General features: G+C 49.3%; 1 protein-coding gene across 4 annotated transcripts in view; it reads right to left on the reverse strand.

Moving 5' to 3' along the window:
* Window positions 1–12,508, reverse strand: part of DENND1A (DENN domain containing 1A) — a 486,624-nt gene that overhangs the window by 54,850 nt on the left and 419,266 nt on the right. For all 4 annotated transcript variants that reach the window (XM_045846504.1, XM_045846502.1, XM_045846503.1 and 1 more), the window contains exons 14-18: window positions 10,458–10,562; window positions 10,048–10,135; window positions 8,120–8,160; window positions 5,685–5,756; window positions 4,403–4,459 (exon numbers count right to left, since the gene is read on the reverse strand). In XM_045846504.1, the coding sequence (XP_045702460.1) occupies window positions 4,403–4,459; window positions 5,685–5,756; window positions 8,120–8,160; window positions 10,048–10,135; window positions 10,458–10,562 (363 nt within the window). The remainder of the gene's footprint in view (window positions 1–4,402; window positions 4,460–5,684; window positions 5,757–8,119; window positions 8,161–10,047; window positions 10,136–10,457; window positions 10,563–12,508) is intronic.

Consider the following 12,508-nt stretch of genomic DNA (forward strand, 5'->3'; position numbering starts at 1 on the left):
GAAAAGGAAAACCAAGAAGTTGACAGGAGGGATAAATCTGTTCCTTCCGAGGGTCACCCAGAAGGATGACACTGGACAGAGCTGCAGGTCAGAGGCCACCACTGGGTGGCACATCTCTTCCCAGGGGCCCCAGGGCTCTGTTCAGAGCACTGGGCTCCTACAAGTTCCCATCCCTTGGTAAAGCAAAGGGGTCAGAAGATAACTTGGTTCCTATCCCTTCCCTAAGTGTTTGCTGGATCAAGAATTTTGCCTGAGGTCTAATCTCTACCTGTTTGTGGAGAAGGCAGGGACGGCATTTGAGAAGTCCTTGGAGAGAGCCCCCAGGAGAAGCCAGGGGGCAGGAACCCAGAGGAGGAAGGGGGGCTCTCAGTGGACTTGGGTAGGAGTGGGCGGGGGCTGGACATGGAAAAAGCCGAGGATACGACTTCATGAGGCAGAGATGTGAGTAGAGTGTTCCCAGCCCAGAGGAGCTAGAAGGCACAGCCAGGTTAAGGAGGGCTGGATGACAGCTGGCCATTCTGAGGGGGGGGAAGGTGAGACAGGTTTTAACCAGGGGAGTGACTCGGTCAGGGCTGTGTTCTAGAAAGACTTGTCTGGTGGCTGTGTGGGTGGCCGAAAGGGAGGTGGTCCTGTGCCCACCATGTTCTCGGTGTGCGCACACGGGGTGTGGGCACACTGGCTGCTTGGGGTGTGGGACATGAGAAAAAGGACAGGATGGGAGCTCTGATTTACTGAGTGGCTACTACATGTTGCTGTTTAAACCCACTACTACTTCTTTTATTCCTTAGAACAATCCCGTAAAAATCTCTATTTCTCCTAGTTTATGGATGAGAAGAACTAGGTTCAGAGAGGTCAAGTAACTTACTCAAGGTCACACAGTCTCTTATACACCGAGTGCGGACGCTAGCTCGTCTGCCTCAGAAGCCCAGATGGCACACCACAGTGTTGGGGTTTAAAGAACCCCGGGGGCGTGGGGCAGAGGCCTGACCATCCCTGACTCAGATCGCTGGTTTCCATTTCCACATTCAGGCAGTGCCCTTCTTTTCCAGTCTACTTCACACCTCAGCAAATGCAAATTAAAACATGAATACTGATATCAGAGTAGGACCCAAAGTTGGAATTTCTGTGACTGAGTCTGCAGCGTATCTTACGTGTCTGGAGACCGGGAGCTGACAGCTGTGTGGTGAGGTGTGAAAACGTCTGCTCGGCAGGAATCTACCTCGACGTCCCTGCCCCACACAGGCGTACTCGCTGCCTTCAGCACACTAGGGGACACCAGGCCAGGGACGCTGACCCAACAATGAATTTGCTCCTTCTAGTCACAGAAACCAAGTCAACAAGCTTGATGGATCTTTAAACCATCAAAGATTTAGAAATTTTAAAAGGGGCTGTGAAACAGGGCCCATTCAATGAGGTCATTTTGACGCTGAAGAAAAAAGATAATTTTTCAGGGATTCCCCAATAGGCCAAGAGAAAAAAAAAAGACACCTTTAAGTGAATATCCTAATGCTCCCTGGAGGTGAGGAGGAGCATATGTGCAGTCACCGCTTTTAAAACAGGGCATTCTGCTGCCGGCCTTTCACGGTGCCGCGGCTGGGCAGCCCGCCGACAGTCCCCGCCCGCCAGGCGGCCGTCCTCCGCAGGCCAGGTCTGGCTGCAGATGCTAGGAGGGCAGCGCTCTACGCTCCCGTTACAAAGCAATGCCACGGCAGCATCTTGGCCGTTTCTCTTCTTCCTGATTTTGAGCAAGTCAGACTTCAAAGGCGGCCAAGCTGTAGAAGAACTTGACCACCTTGCTCCATTTATCCAGAGAAATATGTTACCCATCCTTCTTTTTTGTCGTTGGGCTGAAGCAGAGCCGGTGTGGAATAAAGCTGCACTATAGTATCATGACAATTATTTGCCAGTGGTCACATGGGTACCCTGAAAGCCCCTGCTTCAGATGCTTTGCAAATCGGCAGCACAAATGAACAAGGGTGGAGAAGGGGCCCTGCTCAGTCATATTAGAGATGGACCCTCCACACACCATGGTGACCTCCCTACAGGTCGGCCCCACATTTTCTATTTGCAATTCAAACCCAAGGCGAGGGCACAGAGGGCAAGACTGTGTTCTTGATTATATCTGTGAGGTCACCATTGCTATGCAGCTACAGGAGGCCAGGCGGCAACCCAGTACATTTGAAAATTGGATCTTTGTTGGGAACTGCCTCAATTTCATAGCAGAAACGAAACTTGAGATGTCTGCATTAGATGTATTGGGGAAGCCACATAGATATGTTGCCATATAAAGGGGGAGGGGGGAGAAGAGGGGGATGAGAAAGCCAAGGAAATATTTCCGACTGCAGTGAGAGAGGTCAGGTGAAGCCAAATCCTACATTAGCTCAAGAAAGGAAGCTGGCAGCTCTGCAGAAGACCAAGTCCTGCCTGCGCTGAGCAACGCCGGAGTCCTGACTACGGAAGAGCCCGTCTGAGCACAACTGCGAAGTATCAGGTCTGGAGAGATCCGTAAGACCGAAGGGGGGAAGTGAAAATTGAAAAGGGTGCACTAATGGATCTGTCAACAGCCCGATGGTGACAAGCCACGTTTCTATAAAATGCCTTCACCATTTGTGTCACCTGAAATGCACTGACACTCTCTATAGAACATTATCTCCTGAAGTTATTCTCGAAAAGACTGGCAGGGGGAAGGGGAGAAGGGGAGGAAAGGAAATCTGCTTCAGACACCATCAAGGGAAGAAAGGACAGGGAGGTGGCATGGAGGGAGAGAGATCTGGATCGCTTAAATGAACATTTGAACAACAGTATCAAAAACCCCGAGCATAATCAATTATTTGCAGAAATGTTACATATCACAAAAAGGGGATTTTCTTAAAGCTCACACCTATGAGAGGGAGGCAATGGCCTGCGGAGAGCAGGTCTGGCCAGGAGGCTCATCTGTCTCCACCGGAGGAGGGACCCCTTTCTGTGCTCACTTCCAGTGATGGGATCTGGTCATTAGGAGGGAAATCTGGCAAGAGAACTCTCCCCTCTCCGCCACTCCACTTTATACCTGCGATCCAATTCAGTTCCATGCGACTGGGGTAGGAGATAAAAAGGTGTATTTAGGTATTTAAGGATTCCAACTACCTGTCTCCGGCAGGGTACAGTGGACCGCAGTTAAGGTCTCTCTCGATTTACATTACAAGGTTTTTATTTCAGGACTTGAATTTAGCTGCTAAAAATTCCCTCTCAGCTGAAACGAAGAAATTAAATGCTTAGTCAGAGCAAATTATTTTGCAATTAAAAGAGAGGAATCAATTCCTTTGACCATTTCAAGTTAATTAGAGGTCCTTTCTGACTTCGTGAAATTAAGACTGCTTTCAATTTTTAAAAAACTGCCAACATAGACCAGGGCTCTTATTAGAGTGGCACACTTGTGGTGAGTGGGATAATGAAGGAAATGATTCCAAACATCTTTCAGCAAACAGAACACTTGTTTTGGGAAGGCAGTACGAAACACTGCAGTGAGCAGAGCAGAGATGCGGACGTGGAGGGATCTGGAATCTAATCCTGGCTGGGCCAGGCTCAGTGTAACCCGTGGGCAGAGGACTTCACCTTTGAACCCTGGTCTCCCTACACACAAAATGGGAATAATACCTTGCAGGGTGGTTCTAAGGGTTAAATATGAAAGCTCCTAGCCTGGACCATCCTGAATGCTTAATGAAGGGTGGCAGCAATAGCAACAATGACGGCATTTGTATGAAAATGTCCCTTCCATTGTATTAACCTCCTTGTATAAGGCTAGAGAATCAGGTAGGAGGACTTAGTATGTAGCCTCTATGATTCTGTACAATTTTAGTGCTGGCCCAAGAAGACAGTCAGATCCTCTCCCTGCCCCGCAAGAGTCTCAGACATGGACTGCAGGGCTCCTCGGGGTCAAAACCACCACTGTGGGGAGAGCCTGCGTGTCCTCCTGAAACCCGCCCTCTGTGCCCTGTGTCTGTGCACTGTGCATGCCGGAGCCACGGCAGTCGCTTCTCTGGAGATGCTCCGGGTTCTGGTTACGGCCAGACCCAGGCCGGCTGTAGGAGGGAGTGGTGCTGAGATGGGAAAACCGAACCAATTTCTACAGCCCTGGGGGCACCTTGGGACTGGTGGGGAGGGCAAGGGACAGATGGACAATAGTAACTCTGAACTTGCTTGCCTTTGTGGGTTTAAGCCAGAGTCTTAATGTTACTTGAAGACAGGTTTTTTTTGGTCTGGGAGTATTTATAACAGTGCGAAAACTCCTGGACAGCTGGCAATGCATTTTGAAGGGCGCTAACCGTGCTGTATCAACCACCCGCCATTGATCGCGTCGCACTTTCATGGCCGCGCGCTCCAGACACGGCACTTATACATTTTGAATAAGAACTTCAAGTACCTTTTGCTTCAAGCGGTTTTTCACCTCTTTTATTCCCATTTTTGCATGATCTTTTGCCTGCATGAAAAATTAATTTAAGTTAAGATTCCTGTTCTGTTTCCAGCAGGGACTGTGCTTGATTTCAGTCTGTGGTGAATCACCTTCTCTGATTACTATAAAAAAAAGGAAAAATGGGATTATCAAGTCGAAAACATAATGGCTCTGAAAACAAATACAATGTTAAAAGGTTAAAAAAAATCCCTTAAAGAGGCTACAGAGATTTTATTTTCTGCATTTTGATGGCACGGGTTCCTACCTGCCCCCGAACCCCCGCTTTCCGAAGCCCTTCTTCTGCTCTATAATTATTTATCTCAGCAGCCTGGTGACAGCAGCCAGTAAGAGTCAGCAGCAGCTTTTCGGGGTGCAAGATTCAGGATGTCTATCACATGTCACCATGGCAGGGCCTCAGGGCCAATTTCCTAGTCAGGCTGAATGGCTGGACACATCACTGGGTTTCTCTAGTGCCATTTCTTAAATCTCATTTTGGCAGACACCCTGGCTTTTATTCTCCGTCATTTTAGACCCGTGTGGTTCTGCTGGCAGCCACCTAACCCGTTAAAGCAACTACAATTTAAGCAAAGAAATAACTAATAACATTAAAAATGGAAATAAAACAAAACCACCCAGTTAAGTGGCTCAGAGTGAAATCAGCAGGCAAGAGAAACCACGAGAAACAAACACGTGAGGCTCGTGAGAGGCGGAGCATCGGGGACTGACGGCTCTCCCACTTTCACTCTGCTGCGTGCGTGAGTTCCACACACAACACATTTTCCTGGAAGGGCAGTGGTGAGAGAGGGTGAAGAATTTGGAGTAAAAATTAGGGGTATCTCCCACCATAAACACTCCTCAGTAACCTGCAAGGGAGCTGCTTTATTTTGACATCGTAACGGGGACACACAGTAAAGGTTTGCTACAACACCCAAGAGACCACGCCTCCAGGTCTCAGAGGCGCGGGCGCAGGGTAGCTGGTGCTTTAGCCACCCAGCCTGCATTCGAAAAGCGAAAACCAGTAGCCTCTCATTTCTCTCTCGTGGCAACTGTAGGCAGAAACCCTATGAACTGAAAACGTCACTGACCTGGTCATAAGATATCAACGCTGGACTAGAGTACGGGCACCGAGGGCCTTGGGAAACAGCACAGCAGCCCGTGAGTCGCTTCTGTGTGCCGGACCAGGACTATCTGAGAGTGTCAGAGTGCTTAAGAACAGAGCTGTTTGGGTCCTGAGACCAAGACCAGTACTTACAAACTTATAGACAGTCTTCATGGCCGGGTTTGCTTTCGTCTTCACAGTATTCAGAATGGCTCCACTTCCTTTCTATAATAAAAACGTCAATTAGCAATTTGGACTGAAGATATAGTAGGCCAACACCAACAAAGACCTCGTCTCTTTAATCAAGTTAAGCAACACTTCAAGAGTGTGTAATTTAATTAGAGAAATAGGCCTGGATGGTAACTGGTCCCAGGCAATTAGTGATGGCCGCGGCAGAATCACTATGGGTGCAGGGGGCAGGCTGGCTGGAGATGGGGATGGTGATAATGAGCTGAGGGGGACTGCAGGCTCAGTACTTTGCTTGGCACCTGTCCACTGGCCGGAAGGAAAGCTCATCACAGGCTCTCTGAGGCAAAGGTTTCCCCACAATAATCTTTGATTTCTTGAGATAGTCTAGTGACCGTGGACAGCATTAAGATACATTTCACAACAATGGACTCTATGGCTAATACCAAACAGGGGCAGAAAACTGGGGGCCTGATAAGCCAGGATTGTCTGGCTACTCTGGAAATAGGCTACCCTCAGCCACGTACCTTCCTCTGCTCACCCTGTGTTATTTTCTAATCACTCTGGTAGGCTGCCTTCCTTAACATCTCTATCTTGAGAAAGGAAAAGAATGAATAGCCATAAATGTTAATCATGGCTTTAGTACAAATCCAACATGCTGATTTCTTGGTTCAGTTTCTTTAGGAGAGAGAGCAGGAGAAGAGGAGGAGAAGGAGGGGAGGGAAGGCTTTCCCAGCACACACGGGAGGCAATGAATGGATATGAGGCACACAGGCCCAGGCACTGTGAGGGCTCACCGAGGGGATGCCCCACACCAGGCTCTGCGAGTACTAAGACCAGGACAGCTGGTCTCTGCCTTCAAAGACCTCAGTGCGGGGGGCACACCAGGGTAACTACAACCTAAGGCGATGAGAGAGGTACTAGCTGGGTACACAGGGGTGTGGAGGAGGCTCATCATTTGGAAGATCGGAGATGGCTTTAGAGGGTGAAACATTTGGCCTCATCCACAAAGGATGAGCAGGAGTTCATGTGGGGGACAGGAAGGATAAGAACACGCTCAGGATAGGAAACAGCACAACAGAAGTGCAGAAGCTGAAAGCCACAGTGCGTCTGTGAGTACCGAGCAGTCAGAGGGTCATGGGAGGGATGGCAAGCGGGGCCGAGGCCAGATGGGGTCGGCTCACGGAGGGCCAGGGTGAGGAGCCTACACCCGAGGATTTTTAATCAAGCAGATCACATAATCAGATCTGTAGTGCTTTCGAAAGACAATTCCAACTGATTTGAGCAGAGAGAGAGACTGGGTCCAGGGGATATATGAAAGAATAAGATATAGTAATGTAGTTATTGGGATTAACTTTTAGTAAAACTTTTGGTGACTGTCCATATTAGAAATCTTGAGTTTTAATTAAAAACATTACAGCTTAACCTAGAAAGCATTCTATGTTGCAGGACAATATGAAATTTTCACCTCCTCATTTATTCCGTACTGCTTTCCAGAATTACTCAGTATTCAATTTCAATGGTCCTTTGGAATAGTAAACTCTCTTTATCAATCAATCAACAAGTCCTTATTGCTTGTCTATGATTTGCCAAGTGCCCTGTTTGGCCATACCAGGAGAACAAAAGAAGCCTTTCACTGAGGAACTGCTTTCTCTTGGCCAACTGCAGCCACTTCCAAGGGACCCCGCCTTGGCAGCAGCGTGCTTGGCCCGCAGCAGGGGGAGAACACTTATCACATTATGTTGGAGTTGCCTGTTTACGTGCCTGCCTCCCGAACAAGCTGGGGGGCTCCCCGGGGGCAGGCCCTGTGTCTGTGCCCCACTGTCTCCCGGCTCCGGTATGGCGCCAGGCACGCAGGCCTTCAGTGCCCACTCACTGATAAAGTTGTGTGAGAGAGAAAGGTAAGAATCTGAATTCTTTCGTGGCTCCTGGAGCCCTGAGCACCTGGCTCCTAACACAAGAGACTGTTCACAACAACGGTGAGGGGAGGAAAATGTCTCCCAGTGACGAGTCCTCCGTCGTCCCGGGAGCCTTGGCTGTGAAAAACACTGTAGAGCAGCAAGAGGGACGTATTTTTGGTTTTCCCATGAAAATTTCCCAATTGCACTGGCCCTAGAAACAGACACGCAGAAATGTTCTAAGATGATGACACCCATCTGACACGCCTTGGCCACTGTCCTGGGATGAGGAAGCTTCTCCTGGCGCTCCTCACCCTCACTGAGAGACGGCTTTGGACGGTCTCACCCTGCCAGTCTCCACCTGGCTTTACAAACAAAAGCTGTCTTCAGCTGACAGAAAGGAGTGCCCCAGGCTGAATGACAGCCCTGTGGGTGGCCGGGAAACGCAGGGCTGCCAGGAGGCTCAGGAGGGGCCCAGGTGGCTCAGAGCGGGTACATACTTACCCGGACTGTGGAGAGCCACTGGTGGTACAGTTTGTCGCTGCCTGGGGGGAGAGGAGGCAGAGAAGCTGTCATTCAAAGCAGTTGTGTGTGTTCAGGACTTCCCCAGTTGCTTTCAGCATGCAGGCCTTCAAAATCTGGAGAACACGGAGGCTCCCATGCCCCCAGCCCTGAAGGAGGCAGCAGCCAGTTGCCGCCACAGGTTTTCTTTCCCAAACAGGGATCTGATATCACGAGTGCCTGGAGTACAAACCACGGTCTTCCTCATTGCATACTGGAGAGGGGCAGACGCCTGAGCTCTGTGCCTCTTCTCGGCACCGCCTGCCCTCTGCCGCTCCGTCCTGTGCTACCGTCCTATAGGACCTTCTGTTCCAGCCTCGAGGAACTGCCCAGGGCTCTCTGACTATGTACCCTCGTGGTCCTCCATTCCTCATAAATGCTCTTCCCCTTGCCTGGCCACTATTCCCTACTCTGTTCCCTGCTCCCCCCGCTCAGTTCATACAACCGCCAGCTCAGATGTCATTTCCACTGTAAGCTTCCTCCATCCGAACAGCCCTCTACAATAGAGAACACTCATTCAGAAGCCCGTTTTCTCTGGAGTCCTGTGAGCCACCCCAGGGCAGGAAACACAGCGTACGCACACAGCTGGACACACTTTCAGCACTCAACGCCCCTGAGTAGTGACCCGGAAAGAAAAAGGAGGTGCTATTGGGGAATTTGTTCATTGTATCTGGTGGGATAAGGAGGTCTTATCAGTAAACAGCTTTTCTAGACATTCTGAATGACTTGACTTAGTTTGGCAACATGCAAAGTCCATCTTCTCGGATCAAATATTCAGCTGTCAGAACTACTCAGACCTGCCTCATATGTGAAGCTCTCCCATTACACAGTAAGAACTCAGAGCTCCATTCTAATTGCACAAAAACCTGGTTCCGCTCCTTTTCCTGCACTGATTTTATGTGCCTTTGTCTTTACTTATGCAACTCTTTCTCCTACCAGTCTAAACGCTCCCTGAGGGCAGAACTGGGTCCTCCATTTCCTACCCTACAGGGCTCCGGACATAGCAGGTGTTGGGAAAGTGCTCGCTGAGGATCCAAGGTGCCCGCGGGACCGTGCTCTGGTTTCACTGATGATGCCCTCCCTGCAGCACGGGCCAGATGGGCCTGTGAAAGAGGCTTTGCAGGAGACACTCTGCCTGACTCTGTGAGTGTATGGGTGGCCAGCTGGGTCATCAGCACAGTCCACCCCAGACACATGCCCAGCCATAAGAGGAGGCTAGCAGTATGATTATTATTATCTTGCTCTTAGTTTTTACTTTGCTCCTGAAGACTGAGGCTTGGGGATACCTCTCTAGCCCTCAGATGCCTCCTCCGAAGCGTGAGAGGATGATCCCTCGAGTTCTGAAGGCATGTAGAGACCGGGCACTCTGCATTGCTTTTCAGGTTCTAAGGACACATTTGCTGAGCAGTGAGCCTGTGCCAGGGTCTGTCCCGGGGGACTGACTGCACAAACCTCTCCTCATGGACTCTGATTTAATTGTAACAGGAATCCTGTGAGGCAGGCACTGTGCTCTCAGCCCAGAGATAGAAACATTTCAGCTGAAAGAGCTGAAATGGCTTGACCGGGTTCGTCTCCTGATCTGACACCTTGTGGGCTTTCCACTGCACCAAGCCCGCTGCTATGTTTTGAACTAGACTCCCCGCCATCCTGGGGACGCACCTGACCCCAGCACAGAGGATTCCAGATGGGCCAACGTGCAACTCCATAGAAAATGAAGAGGAATTCCTCAAACATTGCAGGGCCAGGGTTGAAATCACTTTCTCCGTAACCCCCGGTGAAGGAAACAAGCAGTCACTGCCACTCCTTGCCAAACACACCCTGATCCCACACAACAGCCCCCAGCACAGAAAGGAAAATGAAACGCTTCTCACCAGCATACTCGCCCATGTTGATCTCCTCTTCAAAAACATCACTGAAACCTTCGCCAGAATTGAGAAGGTCTAATCTACCATCAATAAACTACGGAGAGAAAGAACAGAAACATAACAGTGTGCACAAACAAACATGATGGAGCACCGTTCAGCTGGCACCTCCACATGTGACCAAAGAACCACCATGTTTGCCAAGACAGGAAAGGGCCCTGGGAACTGCGAGTTTCTGAAATTGGGCTGCAGGGTAACGGCAACCTGTAAAACCGCACAGCGTATCTGCAAGGGTCTGTCTGGGTGCCGAGCACCCTCCCCACCCAGTCCCCTGCCTGCAGCCTCCGTGCTCAGTGAGGCCAGTGGCAGAAAGCCCCGCCAGGGATCCCGACGCCGGCCACGCTAGGGAGGCTGGGCACCTGTTTGAAGAGCTGCAGCTGTGTGGCATTCTGCAGGAACTGCCTCATGGCTCCAGAGCGATAGTGGGACACGAAGGCTTCCTCACAGAAGGTGATTGGCTCCCCCTGGGAAAGAAAGGGAGAAGGGGAGATGATGGTTAGAGGCACGGAGTACAAGGGGTCAGTTCTTAAACTCAACTAGGCGGTACTTCTACATCAGCTAATTAGATTAATTAGATCCTCCTCTACCTGGTGAAGTGGCTATTATCGTTGATGGCATTCTAGTCTCTGGGTGAGGAAGCTGTGTCAGAGAGTAAGTCATTCCTCAAAGTCAGGGCTGGTAGGAGGCAGAGTGGGAACCAAAGGCTGGATGCCACCCTCGCCCCCTTCCATATCCCAACAGCAAGTCAGTGGATGGGCCCTCCAGTGGGAGCACCTCTCTTCAGATAGCACCTGGAGCAGGAGGACACCTGCCACACGAAACGCCAGCTGCTCTGGTGGGTGCTGTGGGTGGCGGCTGGGCTCTCCCTGCTTGGTCTCCCCTCCCCCTCCCCCCGACTCCCTGCGCCTTAGCAGTCCCTAAGGCACCAGCTGTAGAACACGATTTGAAAACCATTTACCCAGTGATCTTAACCAATAGCAAATGAGAATTTTAGAAGAATTATTTATACAAAAAGCAGAGATGATCAAAAATAAAATTTACCATCCAGTCAATCTTCTGCTTATGCTCAAAAGAAGTTCGCTTTTACCAAACTGCATTTTATGAGTCAAAAAAATGACACCCTAAGCTTCAAAAACATGCCATCTTGTAGTCAACACCTCCATCCTTCTTTGAAGGCATCGGAGTGCTCATCTGCACAGACAAGTCTTTAATTTTAACGGTGTATTCTTAATTCTGAAAGATCATACTTTTATATCTTGAACTGAATTAAAGGTACCCCTCGCTTTGCAGACTTGGTGGCAAATAGAGATGTTTGAAGCTCCACTTTTATCCTGTTTTAATGAGTTACATAAGTGTTAAATTTACTGTCTAGCTGCTGTAAATTCCAAGAGTTCCTCCTGCTTAAATTTAGCCAATATTAGCCCAGCAACTGGGCAGACTTATTGCACAAGGGCAGCAAGATGACCCAAAAAAGTGAGGGTGAGGGGGAATAATTATTTTTATACTGCTATACCCCCAATTTTATAAAGATACAAGGCAGCTTACACGAACACACAGAACCAAGAAAAAAAGCAGAACTGGAATAGATATAAATATAGACAATGTCATTATTTGGGAAAAGAGTACCTAGATATGCAGGGTCTATATGAGTTCTAAAATTGTTACAAAATTAGCTCTGAGCTTCCTGCTTGTTGAAGGAAGAAGGGAAAAATGCAGATTATATTGTTTATGAGGGAAAAAAAAGTATACTACTTCCTTAAGGAAAAGACAGAGTTCCCATGTCACTTTCCATTGTTTAAGAGGGGAAAAAAAGCACCAGTTTCTGAGAGGAGAGACAGAGTTTTTAGGCCATTTATTAGCTGGCATGATTTTACACCTTTCCTTGCTAGAGATCAGCTAGTGATAACCAACAGAAGCCCAGCAGAATGCCATTCCCATGGCCTGAAGCCTGGCTCCTCACCTTTGGGACCAGAGCAGGACAACTAGGTCTCCAGGTGATCTCCATGTGCACAGTGCGACTCAACACTGAATGACTCCTAACAAGTCCCGTCAGCTCAGACATCTTTTGTGAGCTCCAAACCCATGTCACCACCCCCACCGGGATGGCCTATTAGCACTTCAAACTCAAAATGGCCTAACCTCTCCATGTGAGTACACCCCAAATCTGTTTTACTTTTTTATTTTTCTTTTAATTGGTGAGAGAGACAGAGAGACACTGATTTGTTGTTCCACCTGTTTCTGCATTCATTGGTTGGTGCTTGTATGTGCCCTGGCCAAGGATCAAACCCACAACCTTGGTGTACTGGGATGATGCACTAACCAGCTGAGCTACCCAGCCAGGGCTCCTTCTTTCTTATCGTCATCCACTGCTACCCACAGTAGACCCATGAGACTCCCCAGCCCTTCCCAT

Source organism: Phyllostomus hastatus, unplaced genomic scaffold (assembly GCF_019186645.2).
Source record: "Phyllostomus hastatus isolate PE091 unplaced genomic scaffold, TTU_PhHast_1.1 phas_contig_495, whole genome shotgun sequence".
Lineage (NCBI taxonomy): Eukaryota > Metazoa > Chordata > Mammalia > Chiroptera > Phyllostomidae > Phyllostomus > Phyllostomus hastatus.